Source organism: Camarhynchus parvulus, chromosome Z (genome assembly GCF_901933205.1).
Source record: "Camarhynchus parvulus chromosome Z, STF_HiC, whole genome shotgun sequence".
Lineage (NCBI taxonomy): Eukaryota > Metazoa > Chordata > Aves > Passeriformes > Thraupidae > Camarhynchus > Camarhynchus parvulus.
The window spans coordinates 6,296,719-6,317,482 of record NC_044601.1 but is presented as its reverse complement, the minus strand read 5'-3'; the positions used below and the strand labels follow the sequence as shown (position 1 = coordinate 6,317,482).

General features: G+C 39.2%; 1 protein-coding gene across 7 annotated transcripts in view; it reads right to left on the bottom strand.

The window, feature by feature from the left end:
* Window positions 1-5,183: 5,183 nt before the first annotated feature.
* Window positions 5,184-20,764, bottom strand: part of HAPLN1 (hyaluronan and proteoglycan link protein 1) — a 66,368-nt gene continuing 50,787 nt past the window's right edge. For all 7 annotated transcript variants that reach the window (XM_030968867.1, XM_030968863.1, XM_030968865.1 and 4 more), the window contains 2 exons: window positions 17,063-17,365; window positions 5,184-9,524 (listed from right to left, as the gene is read on the bottom strand). In XM_030968867.1, the coding sequence (XP_030824727.1) occupies window positions 9,235-9,524; window positions 17,063-17,365 (593 nt within the window). In that variant the 3' untranslated portion in view covers window positions 5,184-9,234. The remainder of the gene's footprint in view (window positions 9,525-17,062; window positions 17,366-20,764) is intronic.

Genomic DNA, 20,764 nt, shown 5'->3' with positions numbered 1-20,764 from the left:
CTTCCACTATCCCAGGGTGTTCCAAGCCCCGTTCCACCAGACCTTGGGCACTGCCAGGGATCCAGGGGCAGCCACAGCTGCTTGAATTAACACCTTGGAAAAGTTGTGACTTCTGAAAAAGAGAGAAAATGGCTGAAAATGGGTAAAATTAATCTTCTTGAGACCTTCAAGAAGGATGACTGGCTGTTGTTGAACAGAAGGCTGCTGGTATCATTCCTGATTAAATGAGAGGATGGCTAAACCCCATGGCAGTGTTCTTGATTTCCTGAGGGTTTGGGTGAAAATCTTCATGTTTCTGGTTTTGAGGCAGTTCCATCCAGTCCTAAAGAAGGCATTTTGGGCAGGTCCAATGCCTGGGCAGAGAGCCTTGGCACTACCAACATGTGCATGCAGGATTGTGTTCAGCCACCTCCATCCTCACCCCCTCAGCAGGGAGTGACTGCCCCTGACTCTTTGCTCCCAATTTCCATGGGATCTTTAGGAAAAAAGACAGAAAATTAGGTTTTCTCTTAGCACCAAATCCGCTGATAGTGCTGTGGGCTGGGCTGACTGCCTTGATGGCTCTTCCTCAAACAAAATTTTTATAATTTAATCTCCAGTGGCCATCAGAGACTGAAAAAACTATAAAATGGGGAAATACTTCATCCACACTGCTCATTGCAACTCCTCCTGCTTAAGTTGTATTTTAAGAAAAACCTTCCTCTGTAGGCATCCAGAGCATCCATAGGGTTATATATTTTTATATATTTTATCTTTTTTTTGTTGTTACTGCCCCACCTGGGGCAGCAGAAATGCTCTAGTTCCTGTGTGACTCTCCATGACAAGTTCCTCTGCTCTTAATTTTTTTGAGCCCTAATTGTGTTTTAAAAGTGAGGACAATCCAAATGAAAATTCACATTAGCAATTATATTGATCCCCTTGTTGCCGAAATTTCTAAATGAAATACAGTACAGGTAAAATGAAAAATCTTCTAGTCTGTGAGAAATGAAAAAATCCCCATTGAAATCCTGCTGAATTCCTTGTACAGTTAACCTTGCTTGAATGATTACTGCATTGCTGCTGCAGCTTTAACATACCCCAGAAAAGCCTTTTTAAAGAACTCGCCACAGGATTGGCTGAAAATTATCAAATTCATCTCTATTGTGGGTCAGTGCTGAAACTTTATCCTTGAAAAATGCATTGGAAAGATGAACGTCTCCATAAATAATGTTAATTGTGATTAAGAATTATCATAAAAAAGCTCTAGGAGTGTGCTTATTTTGCAGGGGTTTTTCTTTCTGTTTTTTTTTTATTTATTTGTTTGGGGTTGGGGTTTTTTTAGGGTTTTTTTAAAATAGTTTTTTATTTACAATTTATTTTCCTTTTTGCCGAGAAGTTTGAGACTTACATGCTATCTTTAGAAATTTGTAAGGGTAGGTATCAACTTTTCTGGAAGTATTCAGCCTTGAGGGTCATGTTTTAAAGATGGGAAAGTCAGTTTTTCCTGGCACCATCCTTGACACAGCCCTTTTTTGATAACTGTCCCTGAGAAAACTTGAGAAGTGTTTGTAGAGGCTGTGAGAATTGAAGACCTTTTTTGTAGCTCTGTATTTTGGGGATATCCTTGTGCTTTTGTGTGCCACCTCTTGGGGTAAAAAAGGTGAAGGTGTTACTGTGGAACCAAGATGCAGAGAAATGGAAAAAAAAAAGGGTTAAAAATACCCCAAATGTTAGTTTTGTGCTGAGCACTCTATTTTCCAGAACTAAATATCCCCAGAAACTCCCCTGAGACAAGCTGATGCAGTAAAGCTGAGCTACACTTGATTGCAGTCAGTAACAGCATAAAATCTTATTTTAACTGGCTTTGCACAAAAGCAACGCTGGGTGCATGCTAATCACACTGTGCTGCGCTGATCTCTGCACAAAGAAATGTTTTGTTGGTTTCCCATAAAGAATGGACAGAAACCAGATTACCTGGATCTTTTGGAGCTGATTAGGGTGTGGAGGCTTGATGAAAGTGGGATGATTGCAGTTTAGTGCTGCCAGCTTGCGACACAGTCAATGAGCTCAAAAGCAACTCTGAAACCTTTTTTTTTTTTTTTTTTTAATCTTTGCTTTGGCAGGTTGCAAAAGCCCCCGTTTAAAATGGAATTTTTTGGGGTGCCCTGGTTATTGGCTAAGTGTTTTTAGGTGCACTCAGTGTCCAAGCACTGCCATCAAATCCCAAACCCAACACCTCTCCATGGGAGGGCTTGGAAAGGAGAGCAGGCTCTTTGGATTGCCCTCCAAGCTGGAGCAACTGGATTTTCAGCGCTGACCACAGCCAGACACATCTGCATCTGCACAGTGTTGAGTTTTGGGCTTTTTTTTCATCAGGTTGCATTTTAGTTCAGGCCCTGATACAAAAATCCACGCCATGGATGAAAATGTCCCCAGGGCTCAAGGATTGGATCAGGCTGCTCTATTCCCCTTATAGATGGGATGCATTTATGTCCCATCTCATCCTGAGCTTCAAATTTAGTTTCTTCCAAAGAAAACCTAAATAACAAGCACAAAAACTGTATTAAACAAGGCCAAGGGCAAAAAGGTGGAGTTCATTGGGAGCTGCAATTCAAAACCACAGAGCTGCCCTCAATTAATTGCACTGATTTTTTTAAATGCACATATGTAGCTGACCTTAACCTGTGTACACAGCATTTAAATTGTCAGCCAACGAGGGAGATCACTGTTATTTTTGTTATAATCAAACATTTAGAAACACTTAGCTAGCAGATGTTTAAGTCCAAGGAAGGGCTAAGCAGGGTCAAGTGATCACTTTAAGTACTTCTGCCACTAGAGAACATTAATGACATAAATGTGAATTTCAACCTGACAGAAATGCTGTTGGTTTCTTCCTGTCATCCTTCCCTCTTATTCTTGAGGTGTGGTTTTTTTGCGATGTGGGGTTTTTTTTGGTTTTTTTTTGAGGTGTGGGGCTTTTTTAGGTGTGGTTTTCAAGTCATGGTTTTCTTGTTCCTGGTGAAAATCAAAGATTCCAAACCAGGAGTGCTAACAAAGAGCTAAAACCTCATGGAAAAACATCCTTGAAAGTGAGGGAAGTGCAGCATCACTGATGGCTCATGTTTGCTAACATGGAATGTAAATTAATTTCATGCTCTGGGTATTTCCTAATTAATTGTAAGAGGCAGGCCCAGTTCTGCTGCAAAGAAGGTTTCTCAATCTGTCTCTCTTGTGTTTGAGCTGGAACGCCAAAATTTTTAAACGTGACCTTTTTCTACATAAAAGGAAACAAGGAACTTAAATTTCTTCCAGCTATTAAAGAAATCAGGATGAAATTAAGTGGCAAGCAAACAGCACCATGTATGTAAGTACAGTGAATATCTGTGTAGGAAGTAAGGAGCTGAAATGCCTTACAATGTATCTTTTAAGCAAAGAACAAACCCCAAACTGTCCTTATTCAGTACCAAGAAATACCATTTTAGGTTTGTTTTTCTGGCATTTCAACAAAAATTAATCCATTAAATACCCACTGGGTGTATTGGAATATATACCAGTGAATAATTCATCAGCTGAGGCCTCTGTTAGGGCTCTTGTCTTTTGTTAAACAAGTTCTTGCCTCTGGCAAAATATTGAAGAAATAGATGGGCTTTACAGTTTACACTGGTGTAGCTTTATGGATTGAGACATTCTTAGATCCCTCCCCCCAAAAAATTCCTCCAGATCAAGGCTTGGCAAAGAAAAAGAAGAAATACCTTCCAAAGTCTTGATTTACTATTGATCTGGATGGGTTTTTTAAAAAAATTACATCATTAAATATGTAACCCAATAATTATTATTAGACAAAATATAACATGCTCTGTGTGAAAGATGGGGAACTAAATTATTATTTTCTGTTGTCTTCTTCTTCAAGAGCCTTCCAGGAGCCTGCATGTTTTAAAGGGAACATCACTGTTCATGGCATAGGAAAAGGAGAAATTATTTTTCAGTTGTTATCATTAAATATTTTTCAGTAGTGGTGGTTGTGGGGCTTTTTTGGTTTGTTGTTTTTTTGTGTGGTTGGTTGGTTGGTTTTTTTGGGTTTATTTTTTTTCTTTTTAATACCTTTTGGTTTTAATTCTCCTTTTTTAATTTGAAAGCCAGAGAAATCTTATCTCTTTATATAACAAATTCCCTGGCATTGAAATTTTTCTGCTCCACCATGTGTTTCTTAATCTGTTGTAACTGCTTCTGAAAAAGGGAAAAATGGCTAAGAAATGTGTAAAATTTGTCTTCTTGAAACCTTCAAGAAGGATGACTGGGTGTTGTATATTAGAAAGCTGCTGGTATAATTCCTTATTAAATGAGAGAAGGGCTAAGCACCATGGCAGTCTTCTTCATTTTCTGAGAGTTTGGGTGAAAATCTTCACATTTCTGGTTTTGAGGTAATTCCATCAAGTCTTAAATCCAGCCTCTTCCAAGCACAAGACAGTGACTCTATTTTGAACAGCAAAATATCATTGCAGGGAGTCTGTTGCTATTAATTAAAATCCTTATTACTGAGTGACTGTTTATTCAAAAGGCAGTTTTAATAATGTTGTGAAGTGAAAATGTTGCAAGTTTTAATTTTTTTTTTAAACTAAATTGTTAGAAAGTAAAGGATATTAATCTCAACCATATATAAATGATAACACAGGTTTCCCCTGTTCTGAGTGAGAAATTTTCCAAAGGTCTTTTTGTCCTGTTTCTCAACATGACCAAAGTACTGAAACTTTATGGAATATTAGTGTTTCCCAGCAAAATGGTGCAGTGCAGGCAAGTTTCAGGGTTAACTTTCTGGCACAGATCAATAAAAGAATGCAGAAATGGTGTGATTACAGAAGCTGAAAAGCTGGCCAACTGCTTTGAATAATTAATTCTTGCTTGATGCTGGAAATTTTTCTTGTTTCACTTTACAAAGAGAGATTTTTGTTGGGTTTTAATTTCTAAGGCTGGAGGATTATATAAATAATTTAATGAATTTTCTCATACACGAAACACTGTTCTGCATCCAATTTCTAGAGATGGATGTGCAGTGTCATATCAACCATAACTATGAAAATAATTTAAAAAGCACCTTCTTTATTTATGGTTTATTTTATTTTAGAAGATGGCAGAAAACACAAAGAAGAAAATGGTACTTGCACTTCTACTTTAAAAAATGCTTCAAAGAAGCATAAAACAAAAGATTTGGAATACAGTTCTCTTTATTTTCTTTGTGAATCATTCACAGAGTAGTCTTTCCCCTCCCACCCCTTAGTTTCATAATCATGTTGTTTAATATGGCAAAGTAAATATTTTCATGTTTTGATTTTCTCTATTTGTGTTTTCTGAGACAGAAGGAGAAGAATGGTCAGTCAATAAGGAGAAATCATGATATTGGAAAGAACAACGTGATTTAATTGTTGTTAATTCATGGGCATTAAAATTCTGATACATTGTGAAATAGAAGATAATGACTGAGAACATGATGCTAACAATATTCTCTCATGAACAGAAAATAGCACAGGCTTTAATCCAGTTATTAAGCTGCTTTTCAAAGTTTTTATTCAAGCACCTAGCTAGCTTAGTTGAAAATAAGAAAACATCCTGACATTTGACATTACAAAAGGAAATGGAGTCATTAGCTGTAAAAATAAATACAATTCGTGTCTTTTTGTCTATTTGTGCCCACTTCTCAGGTAATCATACACATTTCATATGGTTTTTACACCTGCTTACATTAGAACTAATTATTTTTTTTTTTACACACTTATACTTTTTTCCGGTGCAAATGCATTTTCACCAGACTGTCCGGTTAGCTGTTATAATAGCATTGTATATTGATACATGGACCTAAATCTAGCCTGATCCCAAATTAGACTACCGAGCTCCTGGTGGGCAACACGGCGGGTGTGAGCCCACACCCTGTGACTCCACACGTGGAATTTACCACCCCAAGCAAGCGGCGTCTCCCACGCAGGGTTACAGGCAGCGAAAACCAGCGGTTTTGGTAAAATTCAGCCATCTGCGGTCAGCTCGGCGTCCCTCTGGACACCCTGACCCCTCGTTGCCCTCCTTGTGCTGCCAAGACAGGGGGAGACCCCTGGGTGGGTGGTGCAGAGCCTGCTCAGCCACCTTCCTGGGGTTGTGCTGGGGTTTGGGGGATGCTGGAAGCAGGGCAGGGTCAGGGGATGCTACGCCCGGACTGTGGCCGGCCTGGGGAAGGTGTGGACATAGAAGGCAAAAAACAAGAGCAAGCCTGAGATTGCTGTGATTTAGGACCTGACCAGCCATCTCCAGAGCGTTGCAAAGTTGGTGAAAGGCTGAGCTTGGCCTTTCCAGCAGTGCCTTTGGTCTAGCAGTGAGGGCACTTCAGCCAGCCCCACGAGTGGGTTGGATGTGTACATTGTTTATTTTTTTTTTTAATGCAGGCAAAATATAATCCCCATTCCTGCAAAAAAAACAAAAAAAAAAAAAGAAAAAAAAAAAAGGTGATGCATCTGGGTGAAACCCTCTGGGGGTTTCTTTGGAGAGGTACAAAAAAAAAATTCATGAGCGTCTCCTCACCTCTGTGCAATAAGAAAACCATGCAGCCTCCTCCAGATGTAGCAGATCTTTGGGGAGGGTAGAGCAAGCTACGTAAGGCTCCCCTCTTTACAGCACCTCTGGATCTAGCTGTGGTAATTACTTGGATATTCTCTACAGCTTTTCCCACCCCACAACCTTCCTGTCCAAACTTCAGAAGAAAAACTGTGGAATAGTTTGCATTTTTTCAAATTTTCTGAAGGTTGGATGGAGGAATGACATGTATTCCTCTTGATCATGGTCCACTCTTGCATACCCCACTCCTTTTCTTTGTTGGGTACTTAACATTTCTATTTCCATTTCCAGTTTTTTTCTCCAAAGGTTTCAGAGAAGGCTGTGAATGGCCTGGGAAAATGTATGAAATGGGCATGGATTTAAGAAATGGCTGTTCAAGAAAAGTTGCATGGTTTTAGGGACTTGACCTGTAGTAAGTCTCTATTTATAGTTAAGGGATATTGTTTTCAGAAAATCCAATTCCTGGTGGATTTAAAAAAAGGAGGGGGTTTGGCACTGAGATTGCTCCATCAGTAAAGCATGAACAGATATCCATAGAGGATGCAAATATCCCCAGAAGGATGGAAATTTGCTTCTGAGTTCAGTGGGAATGAACTCCAATAAAATACACCTTATGCTAGAGCCCCTTTCCATATCTTGTGCCTGGCTTGCTCACAGAGTCTTAAAAATGGACCACAACCACTCTGGGAAAGAGATTTATTTACTCACATCCATGGGAAAATAGCTACACCAAATGATCCATGAAAGCATACAGGTTGTGTCCTAGTTGGATAAACACCACTATACCTTGTTTAAATTATGGAAACAGTGGGCAGCTATAAAACTTGGTGTAAATACAAATGTTGGTCCTCTGAGTTCTTCGTAGTCAGCAAGAGTAGAGTAGGAAAAAGAGTTCTCCATTTTTAAGTGGTAGAACCAATACTGGATAGAGAACATCAAAAAACGCTGAAGAGATTACCCGAGACCAAGATATTTTTAATCAGTGGTCTCTCTGCCTTTTTTTATTTATTATTATTTTGGATATCCAGCTTGAGACACCATAAGTGGAGTAAAGTTTCAGAAAGCCTCGAGCACCTGCTCTCTGAAAAACTGGTTGCATTAAGGTAGCTGAAGATGAGCACCAAGAATTGCTGCATCCAAAGTGAGTTTGCATTAGAAACCCCAAATTCCCTCAAACTGGTACTTAGGGAGGACCTAGTGCTTTAGGCAGCTCTGAAAATCCTAGGCACCATGCATAGTGTGTGTTTTTCTCTGACACTGGCAGATTTAGGTAAACATCTTCCACCTAGACCACTGCAGATTTAGTGAAAAGAAGTATTTCAATAGCTTTATTTTCTCTTAACTCTAAGGAGGACTAACTAAATAATTCAGGGCTAGCGATACTATGTTATCTCACTGATAGTTTAAAAAACAGATGTATTTTTTAGATACAAATAAGATGTAAGGAAATGAAGTGTTTTTTTCCTTTTTCTCTTCTAAAACTTAATGGCTGGTTTCAGATTTTGTCTAACAGTCTAAGACTTCACCATTTTAAATATTTTTTTCTAATTTTTGTTTCTTGTGATGTGTAAATAGCTAAGAAATATTAAATACTGTAATGTTCTTTAATTAAGACAATAACATTTCAAAGGCTAATGTAAAATCAAGCTGCTAAAGTTTACAATTTCTCTGTCCAGCAGTTCATTTATGCAACTGCCCTGAGTAGATGCTATTATGCTGCTTAGCAAATGGCCTTTAAGAGTTTAAAAATAGCTCAGTAAAGCTACTCAAAGGTAATACAACACTTCTCAGGCATCTTTAATTGGAGAGAAGAAGAAAAGAAGAGTTTTCTCGTCAGTTAATTATTCACTCAATGATTTATACACAACGAAAACACAATTGAAATGTTCAGGAGAACTAATTGTGCTTCTTCCTATGCATGGGACCATGAGCTTATTTTTCAGAAAGGCAAGGTTTGAAATTGTAAAACTAGTCCTATTTTTGTGGACCGTTTTAGCTGCTTTTGTTAAACACTCTGTTGTTCCCATGTGAACCAGTGAAAACAGTTATTTGCTAACATATATTGTTGTGAGATTTCTTTCCGAAACCTCACTGATCCCCTTTAACAAAAAGATTGTTTTATTTTAAAATTCCTGTCATAATCAATTTGCAGTGTTTCTCAAACTGGTACAAATATGTAAAATCTGTGCTTTTAAAAGCTTCTGCTTTGAGTAGCCTTACACTCCATAATTGTGCCCTAGCAATTGTCAAGCTCTATTGCATGCCCCATTCACGAAAACTATAACTTTTTTTGGGATGACATAGCGTAAAGAATTGGAATCTAAAAAGTTCCTTACCTAGAGCTCCCATTAAATTATATTAATTTAAAATATCTATGGAATGATATTCTCACCAAAAAAAAAAAAATCAAGAAAGCAAAACACTACAACAAAACAAAAACCAAACCAATGGGTTTGGGGGAGGGAGTGTCTCCGAAAATGACTCTTTACAGTAAGTAAAAGAGGTTTATCACAGTTTTGGCAGCTTGCATGAGTTCATACCAAAAAAAAACCCCAAAAACCAAAAAAAACAAAACAACAAAAAAAAACAAACAACAAGACATCTTTCACACTTAAAAAAAAAAAACAAAAAAAATTTTCACACTCTAGGTGTACCCTCTCAGTTGTAGGCCCTGAAGCAGTAGACGCCGTAGAGCTTGTGCTTCTTGTCGGGGAAGCCAACGAAGCGCACAGCAGCCTCGCTGGGGCTGCAGCGCTTGCGCGGCCGCGAGATGGGGTAGCGCACGCTGCCGTCCGCCAGCCAGCCCGCGTCGCAGCGGTCGTAGCCCAGCAGCTTCCAGGCCGCGAAGATCTGCCCCACCTTGGCGATCTGGGAGCCGTCCTTCAGGCAGGCCTGCACGGCCTCGTCGTAGGTCAGCTTGGTGGGGTGGATCAGGTAGTAGAAGCGACCTGGGGAGAAAGGGGGAAAGGCGGAGGTGTTAGCAGTGCAGAGGTTGGGTGTTGGCGGTGCTGGAGGTGTTTTGCAGGCTTAAATCTTGTGATCACAGAATCACAGAATTCCAGGTTGGAAGAGACCTTCAAGGTCATCGAGTCCAACCAACCACAGAATGACCAGGTTGGAAGAGACCTTCAAGGTCATCGAGTCCAACCACAGAATTCCATGTTGGAGGAGACCTTCAGGATCATCAAGTCCAACCACAGAATTCCAGATTGAAGAGACCTTCTAGATCATCGAGTCCAAACACAGAATTCCAGGTTGGAAGAGACCTTCAAGATCATCGAGTCCAACCACAGAATTCCAGGTTGGAGGAGACCTTTAAGACCATCGAGTCCAACCCAGCCCCAGCACCTCAGCTAAACCCTGGCACCCAGTGCCACATCCAGGCTTTGTTAAACACACCCAGGGATGGTGACTCCACCACCTCCCTGGGCAGAACATTCCAGAACTTTATGACTCTTCCTCTAAAACACTTTTTCCTGATATCCAACCTATATTTCCATTGGAGATCTTGAGACTGTCTTCTCTGGTTCTGTCAGTGCTGCCTGGAGAAAGAGACCAACCCAACCTGAGCACAACCACGTTTCAGGTGATTCTGTGACCTCAGTGGTGTTGCCTAAAGATTTTCAGTTTTTATGCACTTTTCATGCACTTTTCATACATCCACTGCTCTGTATTCCAGTTATACAGCTCCTGGTATTTTTCCTACCCTTTCTCTAAGATTTTAGAGTAATAGGATGACCTTTCAGCACATTCCTGAAATACTTTTTGGTCTTATTGTCAAGGAGAGAACCTATAAGAAGACATAACAGGAATTGGGGCATAGAAGTCCTTGCACCAACCCAAGGGGCAATTGAATCTCCTATTGGATGTACCTCTTAGATATCCTAATTAAATAACCTTATAAAACTGTAGAAATTCAATACCATTGTGCCCATAGCCCATGACTATGGATACACCTGGAAGCTTCCAATAAGGAGCTTCTTTTTTATCTTACCATTTTAATACTGTGGCAAGGCTTTTTTCCTGCTTTGATTTCAGGCAACAATACAATAACATTGACTTTCGAGGAGAAATGGAGATGTTCTGTTGAAGGATCGTGTGAAACAGTGGTTAATTAGGGTCTGTGCCAGTTGGATGTTGTGTTGTTGAAAACATTGTGATTTTTTGTATGAATTGATAAGTGTCATGAGGAAAAAAGCACTCACCCAAGAAACAGCAGAGGTACAGAAAACAGACTATTGGAACAAAAAAAACCCCACCAACCAAAAAAAAAAAACAACAACCCAAACCAACCAAAAAACCAAAAAAAAAAACAACAACAACAACAACAAAAAAAAAAAAAAAAAAAAAAAAAAAACAAACAGAAAAACCCCACCAAACCTCAAAAAAACCCCCAAAAACCCCAAAACAAAAGGCAATGCTATATTTGTTTCTTCTAATATCAAAGTATGGCGCCTCCACCTGAAGTCACATTCAGTGATAGCATTTAGGGGCAGGCAGCTCCAGGTATCAGCTCTTTTGCTCTCTGACAAGGTGGTGACCTTGTTTCTGATTAAATACAACAAAAAAATTTTTTTTTTTGACAAAGCCAAGGTATCCAACAGCTTCTCAGAAGGACAGTTTGAGCCTGTGGTGGAGCAAAATTATGTCTGTTGTAAGTCTTCACCAGCAGTTCTGCAGCTCTGTTTCTCTTTAGGCATCAAAGGGAATATCCTCAGCACAACACGAGACTGAACTGATAGTGCTGCTGAGAAAAATGTTCCCTGTCTCAAGGTAATGAAAATATATGCCAGAAAAGAGAGCCCAAAAAGCAAAGTCTACCCTACTAATCCATACACAGCAATAATATTGGTATTGATTCCATTTATCAAGGCAATAAACATTCATTGTGAGCATTTCATTCATTGTACTTGTGGTTATTTATCATCACTGCTTTGGCAGCCAAGTGGACTGCAGAAGAATCGTGTTTCTTTGAAGGCATTCAGTAATTTCCAAATAAATTCACAACTTTTCAATCTGCCTGCTCCTGAAGAGGAGAGTTAGGTGAAAAAAAGGATTTTTTTTTTATTCTTCTGAGCACCTTCTAATTCCAGAACACACTCTTTACTGATTAATTAAGAATGTACTCCACGACTCCACTTTCTGCCTCACAAAAATCAGGTAGACACATAGAACTATGCCTAGTACGAAGAAAAAGTGGTGAGCAAGTTAAGAGTTATATCAGCTTCATATTCCTGCAAAAATCAAACAGATTTTTTTTTCTAAATAAAAGAAAGTCAGGTCAGATCACAATAAAAGGGAATTGAATTAACCCTGTCTAAAGGTTGGAAATTGTATATCAAGACAAAAACAGTTTAAAAAAAGGCACTTGCATTGCAGCTGTGGTGGAAAAGGAACTTTTAAAAAATTTCATTGATGTCAGAGACAGTATCTACAGAATTTCCATTGAAAACTCTTGAGCACAGGTAATCATCCCTCTGTAGAACACTTTTTAAAACTCTGTTTTGGCAAGCTGAGAGCATTCACAACGTGCTGCTAAAGGAAATGTTTACTAAATGGAATCCTGTTACTGATACACTCTTAAGAGGTTTCCCCAAAGAAAACAGGATTTCTGATTTAGGGGAACAGGGGTTTGGACTGATAGTGGGTAAACTTCACCTGGTTTATGAGTTCCTCTTCAAGCCATATGTCAATGGAATGTAATTTCCTAGGGATTGCAGTAAGGTCGGGCTTTTGACATATGACATCAATAATAAAAAAATCCTATACTCTGCTCCTCCCTCAAACAAGAGAAATTTAATAGTAAACCCCACAAGGGTGCAATATGTATCCAGAATGTCTGATTACATAAAATCCCATTAATAAACTCTGTGCAGATTTGCAGTTTCCCCCGATGTTAGTTGGGAAGGGTTCCTGACTGTTCCATCTCAGAATTTGTTAATTGATGTGGAAGGATATGGAGGAATTTTCTGTCTCATTAGTGCTTGGCGGTCGGGTCACTTCTGCAGAGGATCCTGCCTGATTTGACTCCTCACACCCAAACCATGGGGCACAGGGTTTGTTCAAACCTGCCCAAACCCCATCTATAACAGCTATTTTAAGATTTTTGTGTGTAACAGAACAGCTGAAAGAGGGAAACTCCAGCCACTGACCCACACACCCCACACCCTTGTGGCTGTGGAAGTTTGAGGGATGAATCACACTTGGAGATTTCCTCAAGCTTAGTGCTCAGTTGAGAGGCTTATTAGTAAGTTTCTCTTATTTAAAAATAAAAAAAAAAAGGAGCGAGATATTTAAGACCTGGTAAATATTTTGACATCCAGTGATCCCCTCAAATAACTGATTTTGAATTAAATATGTGAGGAAAAAAAATTAAACATACCAATACCAGTAATGACTCTGGTAAGTCAGAAGCAACCTCTGCTAATAAAGGGTGTGTGATTTTATTTTGGGTTCTATTTCTCTTTTTGGAACAGTTGCTACATGTTCCCAGTGATAAAATACTCTGAAATAGTCAAATGAGCAGTCAGCATTATTCAGACAGGACTTTCCACAGTTTTCTCCCATTTAAATGTGACAATTGCTTGTCGCATGCACTGCTGTAATAAACAGGTGGCTCACAGCTGTGCTTTTAACATGCTCTCAAAAATGTATTCCTCGTGTTCTTAACTCTGTTAAAACAAGTTTTTTACTTGATTCTCATACAGCTGATGAAAGATAAATTATGCACTATGTTTCTGTGGAAAAAGTATATAATAAAATGCATGTTATTGAGGGGAAAGTGTGAATGCAAGCTGTACTTGTGCTTTATTTTCTTTTAAAATGCTTAATTGTAGAGGACCTGAGAAATACATTTACATTTAGCTCTTTTAGCACTTTTCAGTGCGAAAGATTCTCAGGGATTTTCTTTAATAAAAAAAAAAAGAACTGTTGTCCTTCAGAAGACCTTTGAAAATAAATAAAGAATACTCACTCAGCTCTTCCATTATACATTCCTTGGTTTATGGCTGTTAGGCTCAGTGGGGAAGAATGTAACAAAAGCATTTATCTGCATTTATTTCCCCAAAATGATCATCTGGAGAGATTGCATGGGGGAGGAGCATCCCCATTCCTTGGGACAGGGAAAGGAGAGAAATTTGGGCGATCTGCAGCCCTGGAAAAACTTTGGATCACCTGAGCTTTTCTGAAGGTGACATGGACTGGAGTGGCTTCCATTGGGCAGGACAAGTGAGGGAGAAATTGGCTGTGAGAGAGGAAAGCCGAGCCCTCAGACACCAGGAAATTCCAATGTGGAATATTCAAATTTAAGTTAGGCCCTCCCCACACGTGTACATTCATTTTCAGCCTTTATCAGCACAAGGAATGTAAAAACAGATTGGGGAACATATTGCCACCCACTGCAGGCAGAAAATATTTTGTTATTTCAAAATATCTTGATGGATTTCACAGACAGCATCAGGCTGGTGTTATTCTTTGCTTTGTTTCATGAAACACATCACTATATATACCTTTATAAACTGGCAGATTGCTGGTACTATTCGATATAAAGGGTATGAAATGATTTCATGCTCTTGGGTGCAAAACATGAACAAATCTTGTATGAACCAACAGAAAGATCTGGGTATAAATTGGCTAATTTGAGTACAAATCAGTAAAAAACAGGCAGAAGAAATTGTGTGTTGTATTTGCCTTATTCTACGAAAAGTCATCATGGAGGATAATTTCATAAAGTAACAAGATTATTTGATATTGCAGCTTTGCTCAAGCTATTTCCTTGTGCAGGTAACAGAAAAGCATGTAATTTTTTTTTACTAATGGTATAATGCCTTCATTTTGAGCCATTATTTTTTTGTGTATCCAGGTCATCACAGTTGGGATATGATGATTCCACAGGGAAAACACTGAACCTGAATTTGGATTCACTGCATTGATTATTACAATTTCATTTTTTTACCCAAATGGCTAAATACCATGGCTTTTACCTTTCTTCTTCAGATAAAAAACAAGCTTTGCATGTATTTCAGACCAAGATATTTTGCTTTTATGGCTGAGTTATTTGAAATTGAATATTTTTTTTGTAATAATCCCTGAGGTCATAATCTATTTGGGGGATTTTTTTTCCCTACAGAGAAACCATTTAGAAGGTATCTGAACCTGACTCTTTTTTTATAGAAGCTCCCACAACTTTTTTTAAAATTCTCCTTATCCTTCCCTGCTCCTGTGGCCCTGGAATTGTGCCATCTCCATTACATAAAGTTGAAGGCTCCTCTGTTTCCTACTATCAGGAGACTCCAGCAGCCACTGGGAATGCACTGTGTCCCAACCACCTCTCATTTTCCTTGGCTGTTCCTGAGCTGAGAGAATCAATATTGGGTTTTGCAGTAATAGGGTTTTTTTTTTTTCCCTTTTGGTGTTTTTTTTTTCTTTTCCTTTTTTTTCCCTGGTTTTGGTGAGTTGTTTTTTGGGGTTTTTTTTGGTGGTTTTTTTTTTTTTTTTTTTTTTTTTTTGGTTTGGTTTGGTTTGGTTTTTTGGTTTTTTGTTTTTTTTTTTTTCCCGCCTGCAGGCACAATTTTTGGCAAATGCCAATCCCAGCCTGGTGGCAAAATGGGTAATTTTAACCTTTTCCCTCTGCAGTGAGATAGCCAACATATGCCATTAAACACACTTTATGCAAAATGCTGTGCTGAAAACAGGGAGCTGGCAGAGTGTCTGGGTTAATTGTGGTTATGGAGGTGAGCCTGGGACAAGCAGCAGTGGAGAACACAGCAGGGACATGTGAGGAAAGTGCAATCTGGTGAATTAAGGGAGTGGAAGCTGAGAGAAGCAGAAATCTGGATTTTCAGCTGATGTCATGAGTGACATTTGACACTGAATTGTGGGGAATATCTATCTATATCTAATCTATATCTATATATATCTATATCTAATCTATATCTATATCATCTATATCTATATCTATATCTATATCTTATCTATAGCATCTATACCTTATCTATAGTATCTATATCTATATATCTATATCTATATATCTATATATTTATATATCTATGTATCTATATATCTATATAGCATCTATATATCTCTATCTCTTTATCTATCTATCTATCTACACTTTCTCTTTGTCTCTCTCTTTTTCTAATATTTCTCTAAGTCAGTACTTATTATCCTTTCTTTTCCCCAGAAATTATGCTTTTTGTTCCTTAAAAGATGCTGCTCAGCACCTGGTGTGTAAAAGGTCGGTGATCACTGGGCAGTAGTCACAAGGTTTTACTCTGCAAGTGTTAGAAAAAAGTGCAGCTATCACATTTTAATTATTTCTGATTGATTGTTTAATATTCCTGTTGGTTTTTTTTTTGGTGGGGGTTTTATTCTTGTGTGTATTTTTTTATTTTCTGGTGGTTTTTTTTTTCTGTTTTTTAATTTTTGTTTTGGGAGGATACTTTTTTTTGTTTGTTTCGTTTCTTTTTTTTTTTTTTTGGACAGGTCGTTTTCTGTGGAGGGTGGTGCAGACTTAGCACTGGAGCATATCTGAAACTAAGGCTTATGTTTATTTTTTGCTCTGCTGTAGGACAAAACTGCTTCACTGTGGCTAAGCAATCTGTGCATAAATATAAAAAGGCCACACTCCATGGTCTGAGTGGGCTGCAAGCCAAACCTGTGCAGAATTGTGTAGGAATTATGCACAAGTAGGATGCTGTAGAGGATTGGACATTCCCAGCAATGCTCTCTAAATCTTTTCCTGACACTAGGTAAACCCTGATATGATAGCACGCTGAGATTGGGTCATTTAATTTTATGTCATACCTGAAAAAAAAAATCAACTAATAGCAAAAAAAAGCTTGCAGTTGCTAAAGTAAGGTTTACAGAGGTCCAACCTCAGAGCAAAAATCATCAGTGGCTTGGCAGTGTACTAAGATTAGAAATCTAAATTATGAATAAATCTAGAAATAGGTCTGCTGATAAGGAACTATTAGTCTTATTAGACCTGGTACATGAGCAGGAGCTGCTGGACACTGCAGAATAGGTGCAGTGGTGATCAAAATTTTGTTTTGCTGACAGATTTTAGCAATAGGAGCAGAATTATTGACTTCAACGGGAAACCTTAATTAACAAACTGCAGGTTTGAAGGCTGAACTGAATTAAACTGGTTACACACCAGCATTAAAAGAGGGGTGTGTGGAAATTTTAATGGGGTATGTATAAAGGATATGTATAAATTTTCAAGGGGTGAAAGGGGAGACATTAGAAAATCCTGCCAGCACAAGTCCTGAGTTGTAAAAACTATCTATGTGGCCATGTGGCAAACACGACTTTACTCCGCGCGTGTACCCTTGAAAATTCCACAATGATTTTATTACCTTGATTAATCCTAGCATCTTCCAGGTTTAACACAAGCTTTGACAAACCAAACATCCCTTTCTGCCCCTGGAGCACCTTGCCTAAGCACAGCCATTTTACGAGGGAAGGGCCAAGGAAACGCTCTCACCGTTGAAGTTGGACGTGAAGCAGAAGACGTCGTAGTGGCTCTTGTCCTTGTCCCAGAACCCGTAATTCCTGACCCCGGGCACGGTGTTCCTGCCCCCACAGGGCTCCCTGGGCTTGGTGATGGGGTACTGCACGGAGCCATCGCTGAGCCAGCCGGCGTTGCACCAGTCCAGCCCCGACCTCCAGGCGTCGTAGAGCTGGTCAAAGGAGGCCATCACCGAGTCCTGCTCCGCGCACGCCCGCTGCGCCTCGTGGAAGTTCAGGTTGTACCGCCCCAGCCGCGGGGAGTAGGGGAACACCACACCTGTGACAGGGGGAGAGAGAGAGAGTTACCAGGCACTGAGACTGTGGCATAAACTTTAAAGAATTTAGGGATTTTTTAGGAGCTGAGGTTTTAGTTAGGGATAAGCTTTATTGGAGTTAATCAAAATAAATGAGTAGGCCTCGATGAAGTTAAGAGTTAGTAGTCAACAGATAATTGATTGCTTGTCAACACAATGTTTGGTTAGCTGGGTTTATAATGAAGAATATAGAAACTGATCAATAGCTTTTGGGAACAAAAGACAATTGTGGCCTCCTCTGTTCTGAAACCAATTGAAGACGGGAATGGGAGTTCTACCAAGGGTTCATTTGTCATATTTGCATTGAAAATATGTCAGAATGAGGAAGACTTCATTTACTTCCTCATTTTGAGACCCCTCCCCATGAAAAGGACCACCGACCCATTTCAAGGAACAAACTACGCCTGCTTAATGGCTTTTGAACTAATTACCATACGAAGCGAGGAATGAGATGTACCAAAGTGATGAATATGCATTTGTATTTTGGGTCTTCAATACTGGTATAGATAAAAGGACTCTGTGATCACCTGTAAATCACAGTGTGTATTTGGGAGCTATCCTGCACGCTGCCCAGCCTTGCAATAAAGATACACTTTCTAACTTTAAACTGTTAGAGAGTCTTTGTCCATCACAGTGGGATATTGGTACTAGATCAATATCCGTATTTTTAATAAATCAAGATGGCAGGGAGAAGGGGAACAGCTTTGGCAGCCAGAAGGAGAAGGAGTAAAGGGGAGGTAAAGGTTGGATCCATGATGTGTGGCAGTGTTGATTTTTTTGGGGGGGAAAATGCCCCATCAGCCGTGCAGCAGCTCTGGTTTTGGGAAGAGGTGTCACCGTCATATTTTCTGAAAAATTTCTTTGCCCAGGATTCTTCTCCTGGGAAGCTGAGAAGCCTCAGGGGGGAAAAAATGAAAACAATAATTATCTCATTTGCTTCTCCTGTGTTTTGCTGCTTTGGAATGTGGCTGGAGATTGTTTATCCAACAGGTGATTGTTTGATTGGTTTCATGTGAATTGTTTTTACTTAATGACCAATCACCATCCAGCTGTGTTGGGACTCTGGAAGTAGTCATGAGTTTTCATGATCATTCTTTGTAGCCTTCTGTCTGTATCCTTTCTCTATTCTTTAGCATAGTTTTAGTATAATATAATATAATATAATATAATATAATATAATATAATATAATATAATATAATATAATATAATATAATATAATATAATATAATATAATATAATATAATATAATATAATATAATATAATATAATAATAAATTAGCCTTCTAAGAACGTGGAGTCAAATTCATCAATTCCTCTTTCATCCTGGGGACCCAGCAAATACCACAAAGAGGTTAGGGCTGCTGCCTTACCTCTTCAGCTGTGCCAAGGACAGTTTGGGTCAGATGTTAGAAAGAAATTCTTCACTCAAAGAGGGATTGGGCACCGGAATGGGCTGCCCAGGGAGGTGGTGGAGTCACCATCCCTGGATTGGCTTAAAAAAGACTGCATGTGGCACTGGGTGCCAGGGTTTAGTTGATGAGGAGGTGTTGGGTCATGGGTTGGACTAGAGGATCTTAAAGGTCTTTCCCAACCTGGCTCATTCTGTGATTAATTCTGTGATTCTGTGCTGCCTTACCTAGATGGATCATCTCCCCATGGCCTCATCCCCTTCCCAATGGGAATCCTGCCAGGTCTGCATGCTGGTCCCACCTGCACCTTGCTGTCACCAAGCTGGGCTCAGTGCCCTCCTCTCACAGTGCTTAAGGAGGAGCAGAGATAGCTGGAGTTATGCAACTACACGTTTTTCATGGAAATTTTCCATTGATCCATTGTAAGGTCAATTTCTCATTTTAAAGAGAGTCAATTAAACCTGAGCATAGCTTTACCTTTTGAATTTGTTTGTTTGTTTGGGGCTGGTTTTCTTTGCTTATTTTAATTGTATTTGTTTGGGTGATTGTTTCTTTTGTTCCTTTGTTTTGCTTTGGTTTGGGTTTGGTTTTTTGTTTTGAGTTGGGTTTTTGTTGTTGTTTTTTTTTTTGTTTGTTTGTTGGTTTTTTTTTTTTGTGTGTGTGTGTGTGTTTGTTTGTTGCTTGGTTGGTTTGGTGGGTTTTTTGAATGGGAGTAGGGGAGTTCCTGGCAGCTATTTAGAAAGAAGAAATTGTTGAATTAATCGTTGAATTTCTATGAATTATTTCTTTTGACTCACAGACATTAATATGAAATGTTTTGATCTACATACAAGAGCATCGTGTTCTTTGCATGAGCTCTTGCCAAGATTTCCTGAGAGGTTCAAGACAGTTGCTTTTTGTTTGCACTTTTTGTGGGTTTTTTTGGGCGGCTTTTTTTTTTTTTTAAAGTTTTTAAATTTCACATTATTCCAGGAATAATGTCTGCCTTTACAACAGCGTTTCATGGCTAATCTGGGAGGAGGCTCAATTTTAGCATCCTGAGGTTTTAAAGGACACAGCCTTGTCCCCAAGCCCTGTCTGGTGCTCATCCCTGCCCAGACAAGTACAGCGGGGGGACCTCAGAATAGAGGACATCCAAGAGGGGCTGGGAAACGTGGGGACACCTCCAGGATGGTTTCAAAAGTGACATCAAATCACAGTCACTGCCCTTACCTGACACTTTTTTTTGAATTTTTTTTTTCTGCTTGTTTTATGGAAAATATCAGAAGTTAAATGTATTTCCTTGGAGCATGAAAGCAGAAAGCACTGAAGAACCACCTCCCCACGTGGGTTTGATAAAACAAGAAAAGAGAGACTTGAAACAAAAGTTTGGATCAGACCACCCTAATCTTTGGCAGGGCTTGGAAACTTAACCCAGACCTAAATTTTACAGTTGGCTTTAGCCCAGTCTCATAATAAGCTGAAATAAAGTGGTATTAGAGAAGATCCAGCTCAGAATGTTTATCCTCAGACATCTCTGTAGAACTAAGTGCTGTAGGACTCGGGGGGACTGGAGACAAGATAACACATGAGCCAAAAACTTTGCACTGGTATAAATATCCACCATCCTTTTTACTCTTTTACTGCTGTTGGATCCTCTTGCCTACAACAATTTCTTTGTCCTCAGGGCAGTGCAGAAAAGGATGGAGAAATTATCCAGTGGTCAAGCAAGGCAGACACCTTGTGATGAAGCCAATCTTCTTTCAGAACATTCTAACCCATTTCTGTATCTATTCCACCAGTTTCCTAAAGTCCCCTTGCTTCCTCTCCTCTCCCTGACCCTTCTGTTGTCCAAGTGTTATTTTTGTTTAACAAAATCTTTGCTATTACCAAACCTCAGTGACTTGGTCCAAGAAAATAAAGCATGCAAATGTAAACTTGGCAGGGTAATAATAAACAGTATTTTGCTCTGC